General features: G+C 43.7%; 1 protein-coding gene across 3 annotated transcripts in view; it reads right to left on the reverse strand.

The window, feature by feature from the left end:
• Positions 1-17,994, reverse strand: part of LOC144797569 (SLAM family member 9-like) — a 782,823-nt gene that overhangs the window by 353,314 nt on the left and 411,515 nt on the right. For all 3 annotated transcript variants that reach the window (XM_078668219.1, XM_078668220.1, XM_078668218.1), the window contains exon 4: positions 14,211-14,360. In XM_078668219.1, the coding sequence (XP_078524345.1) occupies positions 14,211-14,360 (150 nt within the window). The remainder of the gene's footprint in view (positions 1-14,210; positions 14,361-17,994) is intronic.

The following is a 17,994-nucleotide window of genomic DNA, read 5'->3' on the forward strand; positions in this document are numbered from 1 at the left end:
GGGTGGTGATGGACGGACCATCTGAATCAATCAAACACTCACACCCAGTCAAAAGATCTGGGTTTAATCCATCACCGTTCTTTAGCCCACTCTGCCACCCCAGTTCAGACATGGCTATATGCAAATCAGTCTGACCCTGTGCCTCATGGGAACAGTCCAGCCCGAACTGCTAAGCCATGCCTTCCCTGGACCGGAAACAAGCTTCCGAGGACCGTTTTCTGGCATTCCAGCCGTCTTCAGCCCGGCTTGTTTGATTCCAGTGGCAAAGTGAGCAAGGGACTCACGTCTGAGCATACCCTGCCACACTTATGGCGGCCAAAAGCGGTACAAAAGGGGGTGGTGATGGACGGAGCATCTGAATCAATCAAACACTCACACCCAGTCAAAAGATCTGGATTTAATCCATCACCGTTCTTTAGCCCACTCTACCACCTCAGTTCAGACATGGCTATATGCAAATCAGTCTGACCTTGTGCCTCATGGGAACAGTCCAGCCCGAACTGCCAAGCCATGCCTTCCCTGGACCGAAAACAAGCTTCCGAGGACCGGTTTCTGGCATTCCAGCCGTCTTCAGCCCGGCTTGCTTGAATCCAGTGGCAAAGTGAGCAAGGGACTCACGTCTGAGCATACCCTGCCACACTTATGGCGGCCAAAAGCGGTACAAAAGGGGGTGGTGATGGACGGAGCATCTGAATCAATCAAACACTCACACCCAGTCAAAAGATCTGGGTTTAATCCATCACCGTTCTTTAGCCCACTCTGCCACCCTAGTTCAGACATGGCTATATGCAAATCAGTCTGACCCTGTGCCTCATGGGAACAGTCCAGCCCGAATTGCCAAGCCATGCCTTCCCCAGACCGGAAACAAGCTTCCGAGGACCGGTTTCTGGCATTCCAGCCGTCTTCAGCCCGGCTTGCTTGAATCCAGTGGCAAAGTGAGCAAGGGACTCACGTCTGAGCATACCCTGCCACACCTATGGCTGCCAGAAGCGGTACAAAAGGGGTTGGTGATGGACGGAGCATCTGAATCAATCAAACACTCACACCCTGTCAAAAGATCTGGGTTTAATCCATCACCGTTCTTTAGCCCACTCTGCCACCCCAGTTCAGACATGGCTATATGCAAATCAGTCTGACCCTGTGCCTCATGGGAACAGTCCAGTCCGAACTGCCAAGCCATGCCTTCCCTGGACCGGAAACAAGCTTCCGAGGACCGGTTTCTGGCATTCCAGCCGTCTTCAGCCCGGCTTGCTTGAATCCAGTGGCAAAGTGAGCAAGGGACTCACTTCTGAGCATACCCTGCCACACTTATGGCGGCCAAAAGCGGTACAAAAGGGGGTGGTGATGGACGGAGCATCTGAATCAATCAAACACTCACACCCAGTCAAAAGATCTGGGTTTAATCCATCACCGTTCTTTAGCCCACTCTGCCACCCCAGTTCAGACATGGCTATATGCAAATCAGTCTGACCCTGTACCTCATGGGAACAGTCCAACCCGAACTGCCAAGCCATGACTTCCCTGGACCGGAAACAAGCTTCCGAGGACCGGTTTCTGGCATTCCAGCCGTCTTCAGCCCGGCTTGCTTGAATCCAGTGGCAAAGTGAGCAAGGGACTCACGTATGAGCATACCCTGCTACACTTATGGCGGCCAAAAGTGGTACAAAAGGGGGTGGTGATGGACAGAGCATCTGAATCAATCAAACACTCACACCCAGTCAAAAGATCTGGGTTTAATCCATCACCGTTCTTTAGCCCACTCTGCCACCCCAGTTCAGACATGGCTATATGCAAATCAGTCTGACCCTGTGCCTCAGGGAACAGTCCAGCCTGAACTGCCAAGCCATGCCTTCCCTGGACCGGAAACAAGCTTCCGAGGACCGGTTTCTGGCATTCCAGCCGTCTTCAGCCCGGCTTGCTTGAATCCAGTGGCAAAGTGAGCAAGGGACTCACGTCCGAGCATACCCTGCCACACTTATGGCGGCCAAAAGCAGTACAAAAGGGGGTGGTGATGGACGGAGCATTTGAATCAATCAAACACTCACACCCAGTCAAAAGATCCGGTTTTTTTTTTGTGTGGAGTTTTATATTGCGCGAACTAGACCCGAACCGAATCAGGTATCAGAGCGCTTTACATAGCACAAGTTACGTTTTTTTTTTTTTTACATGAGGACACACTTTCATTTTTTTTTTAGGCACAGGGAGATTAAGTGATTTGCCCAGAATCACAGGAGGTTATGGCGTCGTTATCGAGACTCGAACCCAGATCCCCAGGTCCGAGGTCGAGCGCCCTAGCCTAATGCCAGAAACCGGTCCTCGGAAGCTTGTTTCCGGTCCAGGGCAGACATGGCTTGGCAGTTCGGGCTGGACTGTTCCCAAGAGGCACGGGGTCAGACTGATTTGCATATAGCCATGTCTGAACTGGGGTGGCAGGGTGGGCTAAAGAACGGTGATGGATTAAACCCTGATCTTTTGACTGGGTGTGAGTGTTTGATTGATTCAGATGCTCCGTCCATCACCACACCCTTTTGTACCGTCTTCCCCAGAAGTCACCTCTTCTTGAGTAAAGAAAACGGTGTTCCGTTTATCATTCAACTTCACTCGACCGGTCTTGAACAGTATTTTAGAATCATAGTTTTTTCTGTTTTTAGTTTCTGTTGTAGCCTGACTGTGATACTGCAACTTCTGTTAAATTCCCTAGGCCTAATTCATGAAAAGTGACGCATCGCTGTGAGAAAACAGCAATGCTTCACTTTTTATTTCGCCCTCCTTGCGACACCAATGATGCGTCATATTTACAGTATGATGCATCATGTCACAAGGAGTTAAGATACGTCAGTATTTCTGACGTATCTGTAGGCACAAAAATGATGCATTGCTGGAGTGTGTAACAAAAGTGACACAACTCCAGCAATGGGTCAATACACAGGGACAAGTCCCATGTGAAATGTGCCTGCTTCAGTCTTATGCCTGCAATGAGGCAGGCGTAGGATATTGACGCATTTGCGTCCTAGAAGTGATGCAGTGAAATCTAATAGATTTCACTGCATCACTTCTACGACCTTTTCTTGCATCAGAACACCCCCAACCCCCGTAAACATTATAACTGGCGCAGGTATAATGTGGCGCAGGGGTTTACAAAGTGACGCATCTAACTAGATGCTTCACTTTGCAACTATGGTGCAACAAGGCTACATTTTTACGCCGCTAGTGCTTCACATAAAGTGATGCACCGGCGGCACAAAAGTGATGCAAGGGCTCATAAATAAGCCCCACAAACTTTAGCAAGTTTGACAGAAGTCAGAAGCACTTGGCGCACAAAAACTGCATTTGCATCTTGAAACAAGGGACTTTTCTGCTCCTTTCAACATCCACTATCACTCTGAACACCTACAGAGGCCAGCTAAGTTATATCTATATATCGTTTTTGCTTTGATCTTTCCTAAATCGCAAAGTTTTAAAAGTTATAAGTTTGGGCTTTGGGCACGGACTCTTAATCGTCCCTTTCAATAGGTGGCCATTTAGAAAGCGACATGTGGCAAAGATACTACCACATGTGTCGCTGTGCCTATATTTTAAAGATTATTCTCCATTTCTCCATCGCTCTGCCGTTTGTGCATGTATGTCTAGGGCTTTTTTTTTTACTTGAATTTCGAATGTCACAGAAATCACCATCACATGTTTTGCGCGGTGCCTGTACGAATAAGTAACCTGTATGTACATCCTTTTCACTAAGGTGTTTGGATAAAGTAATGCTGGACTAAATCAGGAGATTAACCTTTAGATTTCAGTTTTAAATTTCTTCACATTTACCATGTTTTAAATCTTTTAATTTTAAAGTGTGTTTATTTATCCTCTTTTACTTTAATAATCTGTTACTGTGATTTAATTTGATAAATCTTTGTGAACTCCCTCAGTAGGCATTCACATGTTCTGTGTCTGTAGTAGAGTACAATGTGTTGGTCAACTTCATCTAGCAGGGGAGGTTTGTGGTGCTTGTAACTAGCTTCGAAAATGCGGTTTGCGTCATCCAATGCGCCTCAACCACTATAAACCTGTAGAAGCCAGTTTGAGAATGAAATGCATCACTGACCAAGGAAATGTGAATGAACTCCTTGTTTGGCTCCAAGACATCTCCGATGGAAACAGCATGTGTAATAGGATGTCACTGTAAAGGAGATACATTGTCAAAATGAGAAACTCTGCTTCATCTTTGTCCTGGGAATCACAAGTCTTCTCCAACTGCATATTGGTATTATACTTTCGCTCTGTGCAATCAGTTCCTCTTGAACCAGTTGCATGACATAGTGATTCATCTTTGGCATCTGGTGATTTGCAATGAAATTCCAGACAAAAGATATTTCTTCAGTGGTGATTGTGAGTGTTTGTACGGAAATTATTTATAGGCCTTTGGACCAATCTACTGGTAGGATATATTCAAGTGTTCCTGGATGAAGTCATTATGGCCCTCTGCTTGACAAAAAAACTATAACTTTGAGATTGGTCCATTTTATTTGTGGTATGTTATCATTTGCTTTTTAAGAGTTTTCTCTTTCAAAACCGTCTTTTTGGCTTTTATCCTTCAGTTGTATCCAAACTGTTTTTGGCAGGAGCAGTCTTTGAGAGGTATTTGCTCCTGTTTTCCAATTTCCCTCTCAGCTTTTGATGCTTGAGTTCAGTTTAACACGTGGTTATTATATCACATCATGTAAAACCTCATCTGCTAACTTCGCATGTCTAAAATTGTTCACAATAGTATTACAGATTTGAATCAAGTTGAATGTTTTTTTCCAGATGTTTTGGGCCAGCCCATGTGATAACCATTTCCCCACGTGAAACAGAATGAGGCTCTCAGTACCCTATTGTAAGTAAAGAGCATTAGTTGAAGGGGCGAAAACCACTTTAAATATTAGTCACAATCTTTGTCCGGGCGAACCACAAGTGTCACTAAATAAACCTGTGTGTAATCTGTGTGTAACCCTCTGGTAACTTGGCACATAACTCCCAGGGCTCTTTGTCCTCTGACTGGGAGCAATTTGCATATCACTCCAGGGGAGCCATCAGGGGTGAGGTGACACAGGATACTGGCAGTAAAGGCCTTCATGTTGAGGCAGGAAAAGGACCACTTTCTAAATGTTTCATTTCCAAAATAGTAATAGATATTCTAACTTTATCATTAACTTGGATTACTATTAAAGTGAGTAATCGAATGATCTTCCTAGCAGCTCCCAAACTCAAACTAAGCACAATAAGCTGGTGCTGTGTAAACCAGTGTTTATGTTTGCGAGAGCCAGCAATGCATCAGTGAAAAATGACTTTGTAAGTTTTTCACTGCCAGGACATGTAAACTTTAACTATTCATGTCCTACATTTTAAATACCAGGCCCTAATGGGCATTTAGACACTACCTAAAGGGTGATCTATAAGCATTAAAAGGGAAGGTTTAGGACTTCCAGAAGGTATATTTTGCCAGTTTGAAATTGAAGTTTAAAACTGCCTACACAGGTTGCAGGGGCAGGCCTGTAGACATACTTCACAGCGCTATTTTAGTGGATGGCACAAATAGTGCTACAGCCCACTAGTAGCATTTAATTTACAGGCCCTGGGTACATGTAATCCTATATACTAGGGACTTAAATGTATATTATATTGCCCAATGAGGTGTATACAGATTTTAACATGTTTACAGAGGAAAGCACAACCACTGTACCAGTGTTTAGCAGGGGTAAAGTAAACAGAGCCAAATGGCCGATGAAAGTGGGTACCACAACAGAAGGCACGAATCTGGAATGACCCTGCAGTAAGGGCATTTTTCCATCAGCGACCCAGAAAAGGGAAGATTTGAATAGAAAGAAACATATTTGACTATTTTTAATTTCAGAAACTCTTGTAGTTTGCACACATATCAATTACAACAGTGCCTGGCCCTTAAGTGACTTCTACCTGGCCCTCATAGGCATGGCACACTAAAAATACAACTTGTGAGAAATTAGATTGTTGGTTGACTGGGGTGTGAACCCTGGTCAAGCAGCAACTACAACCCTTGATAGGGTAAGGCACAAGCAAACCCTAAATTAGCCTGTGCTTCTCAAACCTCTGGTAGCTTGGCACAGAGCAGCCAGGCTTAACTTAGAGGCAATGTGTAAAGCATTGATGCAACTTTTCAAAGTGTAATAAAGTGAAAACACCACGCCAAAGAATCCCACACCAGGCTAGAAAAATGGAGAAAAATTTAATAAATAAAACAAAACAAAAAGGATAAACATCCAATCAGTCAAACCGGGGTTAGTCAAAGAAAATAGTACCTAAAAAGCACAAAGCACCAACCATGGCTATCTGGTTGCACTGGAAAGGGAAAAAGACATAAGTTCAGGCTGACTGTAATGGAGCATTAGCCAGCTACAGAGATCTAGTACCAGTGTTTAGCAGGAGGTAAAGTAAAAAGAGCCAAATGGCCAATGAAAGTGGGTACCACAACAGAAGGCACAAATCTGGAACGACCCTGCAGTAAGGGCATTTTTCCATCACCGACCCAGAAAAGGGAAGATTTGGATAGAAAGAAACATATTTGACTCTTCTTCATTTCAGAAACTCTTGTAGTTTGCACACATAGCAATTACAACAGTGTCTGGCCCTTAAGTGACTTCTACGTGGCCCTCATAGGCGTGGCACACTAAAAATACTACTTGTGAGAAATTAGATTGTTGGTTGACTGGGGTGTGAACCCTGGTCAAGCAGCAACTACAACCCTTGATAGGGTAAGGCACAAGCAAACCCTAAATTAGCCTGTGCTTCTCAAACCTCTGGTAGCTTGGCACAGAGCAGTCAGGCTTAACTTAGAGGCAATGTGTAAAGCATTGATGCAACTTTTCAAACTGTAATAAAGTGAAAACACCACGCAAAAGAATCCCACACCAGGCTAGAAAAATGGAGAAAAATGTAATAAATAAAACAAAACAAAAAGGATAAACATACAATCAGTCAAACCGGGGTTAGTCACAGAAAATAGTACCCAAAAAGCACAAAGCGCCAACCATGGATATCTGGTTGCACTGGAAAGGGAAAAAGACATAAGTTCAGGCTGACTGTAATGGAGCATTAGCCAGCTTCAGAGATTTAGTAAGGCACGCTGAACAAAGTATCTTCATTCCTGGCTTAAAGAGCTTTGAGAGGAGCCATGGCGAAGATGTGTCACGCAGCCGAAGCAATGCGTTGGTTCTGAGATGTGGCAAGGCTGTGATGCAAGGGCCTGCATTGTCGTTGAGGATACAGTTCATGTGGCTTGTGATGCGAAGTCCAGCGTGGGATGCTGTGCGCACTAAGGGTGTTGCATTGGTTCGGGAGAGCTACGAGGTTGAAAAGTGGAATCCACAAATAATCGTCAAGGCTGCCGTCAATGAGGGATGCTTGGGCCTGCACCAAGGATGAATTGCGCAGGTGAGTTTCTGAAAGCTTTGCTGGTTGCAGTGGCAATGCAGGTATTTGCAACAGGGGATGTGTCAGGTCTGCTGGATCAACAGAGGCTGGCAGAGCACCTTAAGCCGACTTCTAGAGGTACAGGACTGGGATGGCACCATTTGGCAGGATAGACTCAAATATGTGGTAGTCCAGGCGCAGATGCAGGGTTGTTTGAACCATTTTGTGTCCCTGAGGCTTAAGATCAGGGGGCCATCCAACTCACTATTGAAGTCACTCTGGATTCTGGGTTCAAGAGATGCAGGTCCAGCACTTCTCACACAGGCAAGAGGGCAGCAGACAGCATGTCAGCACATCAGGGCAGCAGTTACTTCAGCTCACAAGTCCAGCAGAGTGGCAGTCCTTTAAGTAGCTTCTAGAGGCTTGCCTTTTAAGTGTACAGGTGTTCTAGGTTCCTGGCCCTGTCTCCAGTCTAACTACGGGGGATATGCAGCCCTTTGTGTGGAGACTGGACAAAGCCTATTCAAGTATAAGTGGGGCTGGGCCTAGCTTCTCCCTCCCATTCTGCCAAAGATGGCCCATCCAGACAAACCCAAGCTCCCCAGTTTGTGTTGTTGTCTACAAGGAATACACAAAACTCAACTGGCACCTATACCCAGTTGTGTGGCCCAGAGACAGACCACAGGCACTAAATGGCCAAGGTAGGAAAATGCTACATTTCTATAAGAGGTCTTTTCAGAATTGCAATTTAAAATCCAAATTCAAAATAGGTTAGGATTTTAAGTTGTGATTCCAGAGATACCAAGCATGAAGGGGTAACCTGTTCCCATTTGGAAATTACACTTATACAATGTAATAAGGGAGGTTCAATGTTATCCTGTGGAAGAGGTAGGCTGTGCAGTAGATACTAAACACATTTAAGAAGGTTTTCACTACCAGGACATGTAAAACCTAAAAATACATGTCTATTTTAAACACACTGCTCCTTGTCCATGGGACTGCCCAGGGCCCTTAAGGGTTACTTATTTGTATTAAAAAGGGAGGTCAAAATGGCAGATTAAAACTTCATCATAAGTGGGGGGTGGGATGCACACCATAATCCTCAAAAGTTAAACAAACGAGCTGTACCGAGACTGCGTGCAAACTGGCTCAATGCCATGCCCAAATGACACCATCTAAACAATGACTCCAAGGGGTGGAGCGACATTTCTCCCCAGACCAGTGCACAGCGTATTATGCCAGTTGGCGAATTGTACTCCGTATTCAACAATTTATACATTGTATTCCTGAGATTCTACTTTTTTATATATATATAATCTCTCTCCAATTGTAGTCCACAAGTGGAAATATATGCAATTTTTCCAAGCTTCTTGTGTTCCAAATGTGTCCATCCGGACCTCTATGTAAGAACACGACTAAAGTACTGTTCATCAAAGGCAGTGTTTATTCAAATAAAACCCAATGCATTTCGGGATGAATGTGCCCTTCATGAGGGTCACTAAAAGATGCCAATGAAATCCTAATCAGTTCACTTTGTTGTCATGATGTTTCACAAATATATTCAATCATCCCCACTACCATACTGCATAATCACTCTCTTTTCTTTACCCCACAATAGACTCGTGTGTCAACAGTGTTTTTTCCTTGCGGTATCCCCACATTTTGCCTTCCTCCTCCCCCCTTTATGCTGAAAACATTTTTGTTGGCTTTAAGACTCTGGGCACTTTATCACTGCTAACCAGTGCTAAGGTGCATGGGCTCTCTCTCCAAAAACATGATAACATTGGTGTATCCACAATTGGCATATTTAAATTACTTATAAGTCCCTAGTAAAGCACACTATATGTGTCCAGGCCCTGTAAAATAAATGCTGTCAGTGGGCCTGCGGCACTGATTGGATTGTGTCACCCAGTTAAGTAGCCCTTCAAACATGTCTCTGGTCTGCCACTGCACAGCCTGTAGGTGAAGTTTCACTGCCATGTCGGCTTGAAAATTAAAACCTCTTGGCAAGCCTTAAACTCCCCTTTCATTAAATGTAAGTCACCCCTAAGGTAGAGCTTAAGTAGCCCATGGGCAGGGTGCAGCGTCAGTAACAGATAGGGCATCTATTTTTACATTTTACATGTCTCGGTAGTGAAATACTCCCCCATTAATTTTTCACTACTGTGAGACATACCCCTCCCATAGGATAACATTGGTACCTATGAACTTGTTATGATAAACCCTCTTTAATGGTAAAGTCCAATTTATCATTACAAGTTTGAAAATGCCTTTTTTTAAAGTTGGCATTTTCCTGCCCCTAGCCCTTTGCGTCTTAGGCTACATAACTGGGTGTAGCTAACCGTTGGACTTTGTGAATTCCCTCCGGATAATCATACAATAGTGGGATTAACAGAGCCTGAATAGCCCATTAACTGGCTTGATGGTGGGGCAAAGCTAAGCACAGCCCCACTTACACTAGAATAGGTTGTGCTCTGACTCCTCACAATACTCCTAAAAACTCTGTATTGTCTGTGTAGCCAGTTGAGAGCCAGGGCAAGGGAGGCACGAAACTCCCTGAACTTTAAGAACGTTTCTAGAAACTTCTCCCAGCGTCTAGGAGCCGGGCCCCAGGGTATACAAATAGGACTCTTAGACCAACTCTTCAGTATACTGCTGTACCTGTGGATATTCTGCAGGAAGAAGGACTACTGTTCCACTGAAGGACTCCTACTCTGTGCAACTGCTGCTCTGTCTGAACTGCTTTTCTGCTGTTCTGCCCTGCCTGCTGCTTTCTACATGGGTGAGAAAGACAGGACGTTCACCACTTGAACACAGAGTGACTCAAACGACTTGATTGCTTGCCTCCTGTTTTTAAGTCTTAGGGATATTAAAGACTGCCTACAACTCTTCATCCAGCACCTGGATTCTGCCAGCTGTGAGTGCTACATTGCCAAGTGGTGTCAACTCAGTTTTGAACCCTTGGAAGTGGGGCTAAGGTGCTTTGCCTTCTGTGAACCTCATCGGAAGCAACGCAAAGCAATGCCACGTCGACTGTGCGCCAGGATTTATGGTACTCTGTTCAGTGGGTCCAAGTGGGTCCCTCTAGCAGGCCCATGCTCCATCGCGGTTGACCTGAACTTGTGATTTTGTCCCAGTCCGGTGTGTCCAGATAACCACAGTTGGTGCTTTGTACTTTTATGAGCTATTTTTACGTAAACCTTGAAAATGTCATAATGCTGGTTCCATTTATGGGATGTTTATTGCCTTGGTTTTGTTTTGTTAGATAAATCAAGCTCTATTTTTCTAACCAGGTGTGGATTATTTTGTGTGGTGTTTGTCGCTGTTTTACTGTGATAAGTGTTGCACAAATAATTTACACATTGCCCTTTTAAGTTAATCCTGCCTGCTGTGTGCCAAGCTACCGTAGGGTGAGCACAGGTTAATCTAGAGAGTGTATCTGGCTTACCCTGACTAGAGTAGTGGTCTCTACTTGGACAAGGTGCATACCTCTGCCAAATAGCAACCTCATTTCTAACATCCCATTTCTCCTTAAAGTTGTTGAGTGTTTCCTTTAAATATGCACTCTGCACAAACAATGTCCACCTTGCGTTCTGTGTTGAGGGAAATTGTAAAACATTGCTGTATTAGTTGAGGAGGTGAGAACACACCTCAAATAATAATCACAATCCTTTTTGGGGTGACCTACAAAAGTCACTATATAAACCAGTGTATAATCGCCTGGTAGCTTGGCCCAAAGGCAGTCAGGCATGATTCAGAGGCCAAGTGTAAAATATAATGCAGCACTCAAACAGTAATAAAATGCAAACACAACACAAGAAAAATTGCAAACCAATATAGAACAATAGAGTAAGTTTTAATAAATAGAATGACACCAACATGACAAAAATCCAATCAGTTGATCAGGAGTTGTGATTTTTCTAATACTTAAAGTTCTCAATAACACCAAAAAGCGTGAAGCGCAACTGCACATATCTGGTCGCTCCACACCGAGACAAAGTCACAAGTTCAGGTTGACTACAATGAAGCACAGGCACATACAGGACCAGCTTTGTCACAGTGGAAGCATTCCCTTCTGACGTGGGTGCGAGGATAGTGTGGTGTGGCTCTGAAGGGCTCTGTGTCGCTCAGTGCTTGTACTGGTTAAGCCTTTGGTTAGTAGCTACGTGGTGTGTCTCTGCAGGGCTCTGAATTGGATTGGATGAGGCTTCCAGTCGTGAGCCATGCATCTCTGCGTGGCTCTGTGTTGGATCCGGTGAAACCTTCAGTTAGGCATGGAGAAGTTCACTCTAACTCTAGCCAGGTGTACTCTGACTCTAGCCAAGGGTCAAGAAGCTTTAGGACGTCATTTGGGACTCAGTACTCACGTACACAAAGGCCATCAAAGGGCATCAGTTCAGGCCCTGTTGGGTGTGCTCAGCTAGGAAACAGTAAAGGCCACTGTCTTATTCCGGTAGTTCACATAGGAGGTCAGCCAACTGACCTTTGGTGTATCTCCTGGAGTCCTGGGTTCAAGGCAAACAGGTCCAGCCTTCCTTCAGACATCAGACATCTTTCTCCTGAGTCTTTACAGGTCCAGAAGTGTTCTGATTTCAGGTTATAGGGATGCTCTTTTATGACCAGTGCCAGCCTGTGGGTGGGAACACCCTTTGTCTAATCCTAAAACTCTTTTTGCCAGTTCCTCCCTTTCCTGTTGGTTTTTTCCAGTTGGGCCTGTGAAACAAAGGCAGGGCAAGGCCTGGTGTCAGGTTCTCCTGTGTGGGCAAGGCAAGGTCCCCTTGAAGTGTAATCAAGGCAGGGAAATAGCTCCTGTTCCAGTTAGGAAGACCGTCACTTCCCCACACCATGGCCCTTTGTCCGAAGGTCTGGAGAAATATAAATCTCACTCCAGGGAGTCAGCAGGGGGCAGGTAACACTTGATCACTGTCAGTGAGGCAGTTTTAGGTTTAGGTAGGATAACTGCAACTTTCTAAAAGTGGCATTTTCAAAATAGTAGATTAAAATCAGATTTTACCATTAGTTTGGATTTTAAATTCCTATTGCGAGTCCTTGAAGCATTTTTCTAGTATGTCTCAAACTGAATTATGCAGTATAAGGAGATATTATGTACTGTAACATAGTGTTTTCCATGGGAGAGAAGTCCTTGTTGCATTGAAAAACGGCACTGGTGACTTTTTACTGCCAGGAAATGTAAACAGGTCCTAATGCAAGACATCCTGCCCAATGGGCATTTAGGGGTGACTTATAATTATAAAAAAGGAAGGCTTAGATCTGGCCAAAGGTACATTTTTTCCTGGTCGAAGTGGCAGTTGAAAGCTAGGCACACACAGTCTGCAAGAGCAGGCCTTTAGACATGTTTTATAGTGCTATTTTGGTGAGTGGCACAATGAGTGCTGCAGCCCACTGCGAGTGCTGTAACATTTTATTTACAGGCCCTAGGTAGACATGATAGCATACACGAGGGGCTGAAATTAAATGTTTCAATAAGGTGTATGCCACTTCCACCAGGTTTAAAAGGACTCTACCACAGGTTAGCAGGAGTAAAGTTTGCTGGATCCCAGTGCCAACAAGAACGGGTTCAGCAGATGAAGGCAAAATACTGGAGGAATATTATGCGAAAGATGTTCATTTCCAGCAGGAATGTCAGGAAGAACCTTAGTACTTCATCGTACTTCATTATCAAAAACTCACACATACAATCAACAGCCAGCATAAACATTGTGCTGAATTCAGATTCAGCCCATTTCGCAATCTTCTGGTGAATCAAATTGTCTTGTTTGGGAGAGAATGTAGCACAGTGGCCAGAGCTGCCAACTCGGAAGTTGGGGATCCAAGATCGAATCTCGGCATCGGCTCAACATCCTGTGATGCTGGGCAAATCCCTAATCATCCCATACCCATGGACAGCGCCTGGATACCCTCATGGGTGATAAGCGCGCTTTATAAATCTACACATGTATTTATTATAGCCTTATAGCCCACCGTAGAGGGCTATACCGGCTATTAAAGGCCCTCTCCAGTGTTCGGCTCGGCCTTTAACAAGGGAGAGGGACTTTAATAGCGGTATAGCCCAGCTAGGAAGGGCTATAAGGCTATTAGAACATTCTGCCACTAGATGGTAGAATGTTCTAACAAAAAAGAACAAAGCCTTATCCCTTCAGGCTCCCTGAACCTTTGTTCGCAGCCAGAGCTGTGAACAAATAAACATTGGAATGTTGGAATTCCAGGCTTAACAAATAAACATTGGAATGTTGGAATTCCAGGCTTATACCAGCTATTATAAACCTGGAGAACTCCATTGTTTTCAATGGAGCTCCCAACATTCCAATGTTCTAATATGTGTTTAAAGATGGATCACATGCCTCCAGCAGTGTGTTGGGACCAACACTAAAGTAAAGTCCACATTTGTAAAGCGCACAATCACCCGTAAGGGTCTCTAGGCGCTAGGGGCCGTCGGGGAGATTAAGCGAGCTATTGCCCTAACACTGTGCGAGTTACTCATGTATTTGTATCAGCAGACATTCAAGATTCTCTTTGTGCTAGATTATTTAAAATGTCCGAATAAAAGATTGGATTGTGTGCGTAGACCATTGAAAATCTATTTCCATTAATTCAAAATGTAAGAATTTCTATTTGAACTATGTTATGCCCCAGCACATCTGGATTCTGCTTATGTGACTGACAGGTTGATTTATTCTTTGACAATATTTAACAGTTAGTGGAAGCTGCAACAGTCCAATACCAGACTCCCGTGAATCAATAGCCACCTCTTAGTAAATAATGTAATTTCTTACCTTTTTTTCTTTTATACCAGCAGACCACGGTTGCAACAGCGAGAAGAGCAAGCAAACAAACAACGATGCCCACGACGACGTTTCTTTTATGTCCATTAAGTTTTGACGCATCAAAAGCACTGGAAGACTCGCAATTTGAACGATTGAACCCTTTATAGAGAAGACAAGCAAAGGAGTTTTTGAAAAGGCGTGCATTAGTTCATCTCAACTGAAGCATTTCGAAAATTCACAAATTAGAGTGTCTGGTCTTAAATGATGGCGCAAGATTGAACACACTTTACTAGATTTGTTAAATCTATAAAAAGGTAGTGATCCTCTCCTCACTAGTTGAAAAAATAATTGATTGCATCAATAAATGTGTCACACGACATTACAGTAAACCCACACCCTAGAGATTTAGAGATATGACCTTACGGCTGAGCAGCATTTCCTGTGCTTAATTTGTGCTGGTGGTTGCAGGAGGTGCATTTTTCATGACCCAGACTTTTCTTCACACCCTGAACTAGGCCAAGAAACAGAAACACAGGAAAGAGAGAAATAAGGCGAACATATTAAAAGAAAACAGTGATGAGAAGGAGAAAAACAAGGTTAAAATAGAACTGGCATAAGTAAGATAGAGATAAATTGCAGAGTGGCACAGAAAGAAGCTTGAGGTGGAATCAATGATAGACACCTCTGGCATTTGGCAATCCCTGCTTTCAGCAGCAGCAGTAGTAGGGGCTCCTAATAAAACACACTGGGCCCCTGACTTATTTCATTATAATAGTGCAGTAATTTAGAATCTTCCACTCCTCTAGGGCCCAAGCGCGTGGCAACAGTGAGTAAATGCCACTGCAACATGAAGGATATTAAGACTCCTATGTGAAACATGTATTTTGATTTCTGTCTATTTCCTGCAGGGTGGCCACTCCCAACATACACATAGAAAACCCTACTCCAATTAGTAACTGTTTTCTTAGACCTTTCAAATCTGATTCTTTGGATTTCAAAGTTTTGCATCTGCCTAGAAACCATCATCAGTAAACTCTTATGAGTCAGTAAAAGTTAGACTGATGTTGCCTACGTAAGTGTTTAATTCAAGCGGGCGGTTGCGGTGGGGGTCAGCCGCACTCATTTTTGGGGAACAGCACCAATTTTTCTACTTCAGACATTTCCCAAGGGCAAGAGGGGACAGACACACAACAGGGAAAGGAGGAGGAAGAGAAAGACAGAAAAAACCTGTCACAAAGTGAGAAATCAAGAACTCACAATAGTGAGATAAAGGGGCAGGGACTGACTGGCAGTGGGTTAAAGAGGCCTGTGTGGATTCAGGTCCCCACAGCCTTGTTATTAGCGCACTGGCATTAAAATGCAGCAGCCGGGAGCTTCTCAGCACAGCTGTGGGCACTGCCACTCTCTATTATTATTTTTTACAAATTAAGCACTGCCACTTTCTAGTCGCCAGATTACAGATCATTCAAAACGCGACGGCGAGACTCCTCTGCAATGTGCCCAGTAGAGAGAGTGTACGAATGCATCTGAAAGAACTACATTGGCTGCCAGTATCACGAAGGATTACTTATAAAATCCTGACACTAGCATTTAAAGCAGTCAATGACCTTGGGCCTTCGTACCTGAAGAAAAGATTTAGCCGCTACGCCCCCACTCGATCTCTAGGTTCAGCTGATCATAATTTGTTGAGCGTACCTCGCTTTCGGCGAGTCCGCCTTGGAGGCCAGTCAATTGCTGTCCTTGCGGCTTCTGCTTGGAACACTCTGCCATTGTTTTTTAGATCAATCCAGAATTTTGTACCTTTTAAGAAGGCACTGAAAACTCATCTTTTTAGATTTGCTTATTAGACCAATTTTTTTTTTTTTCTGACCACCTGCTTGTTTTCTCTTTTCGCGCCAGGATACTCTGGTAGTAACAGAGCGCGTTCTAAAACAGCAAATGAACCAGCAAATAAATTCCTTAAAACTTTCAGATTCTGGGTTGAGCAGAAAATCGGTCTTGACTGGGGCACGTTATGTGTGCAAATTATTCCATCTTGTGTATAAAGTTTCCCCTGCAATTTAAACAGCTCATTTTAGGAATCGTTTCCCCTAATAGTGTGTTTATGTAACATTGGGGAATATTTACAAACCAGTGGCAGAGCGCGGGTTAGCTTCAAAATTGCTATGGCGTGCTCTGTTACTTTAGAAATGAAAGGATGCACTGTGTTCACGAAAATATGGTGCAACTCGGCATTTCTCCCTGCGCTGGTGCTAAAATCAACCGCCTAGCACCAACGCAGGCACCCTTGCACCATAGTGTAAGGGTGCGTGCATTGAGGGAATGATTTTTTATGTGCAGGAAATTGTCCCTTCCTGCACATAAGCAATCCAGAATGACTATTTGTAACTCCTATGTGCGCTGCATTGTGCAGCACACATAGAAGTTACAAATCATACTTTTTTAAATGACTGTTTATGTTCAGGAAGGTACACCTTCCTACACATAAACAATCATTCATGGCATGCAAAAATGCAGCACGCATAGAAACAGCAAAAATGGGGACAAATAAAACAATTCTCCTCGTTTTGCCATGTTAAGACCAGGTTTCCCCTGGTTTTAATTTTGGTGCTGCGTCCTTTTTTACGCAACCCTTGTAAATAGGGGACTGCATCAAAATCAATGGGTGTTGCAACGGAACGCCCACAGCAACACCCATTGCCCACCCCTTTCACGCTAGGCATAGCATGAACGCAGGCCTTATTTACAACGCAGCGTTAATAATGCTGCCTTGCAAATAAGGCAAAGTCCCTTGTTAAAAGTGACGTTCCTGTGGCGATAGGGACTTGTAAATATGCCCCATTGTTTTTATAGTTATCACATGTTTCATGCAAACTTTTAAAACTACTTCAAAGTAGTCCGTTACATCACTGGTTAGAGTGTGAACACGCTGTGCCTATGTAAATTTAATAAAGTAAATAAAAATTAGCATTTTCAATGCCAGCTGCAACTGAGAAGCCAAACGTTTTGGTAATACTCCATTACAACGCAGATGTCATAACTCTTAAAACAATTTGTTTTATCAATACATCTACAGTTTCAATGAGGTAAGTTACAATGCGTTACTTTAAAGCACATTTCATAGGGTTCAAGGTAGGGGAAAAGAGTTTTAAGGGTTTGTGGATGAATGGCACTAAGTGGTGGAAAGGGTTTTTCAGTATTCACGGAATAGTAGAACTAAGGGTGTTTTAAGGTTCTGGAAGGGTATCGTTAAGGGGTAGTACCGTATTTTAAGGTTCAGGGAAGGGTAGTGTTAAGGAGTAGTAAAGGGATTTTAGGGTTCATGCAAGTGTAGGCTAGTGTTAGGCCTGCCACTCAGTTTTGCCAAAGTGTATTCGCTGCACTGATGTTTAAACTTATGATCAAGAAATCCACCACTGATCTGACGTGAAACTGTGGTCATGGTCCTCCACTGGGGACTGAGGCAGGGCCTTCACTTACCTGCTACACCTGGTTTGTTTTCTGCCCAATAATAAATGTGACCCTGAGACAATCTGTCCATTGATAATTACAAAAAATGTATTGAACCTGTGTCTTTATATTATTTGAGTTGCGTTTCAGAGGCTTGCAGACAATGGGTTCCTACCATGTATATGTGATTTTACAAATGAAGAATCAAATGAATGAGCTCCTACTTTTATTTTTCCAGGAATATTAAAGGGTGGACAATGACCTTAGTTACTTCTCAGTGTTACCATTGAAAACATATATAGAGATAAGTGATGATGCTTATTTTAAGGACCTGATGCCATTG

Source organism: Lissotriton helveticus, chromosome 12 (assembly GCF_964261635.1).
Source record: "Lissotriton helveticus chromosome 12, aLisHel1.1, whole genome shotgun sequence".
NCBI lineage: Eukaryota > Metazoa > Chordata > Amphibia > Caudata > Salamandridae > Lissotriton > Lissotriton helveticus.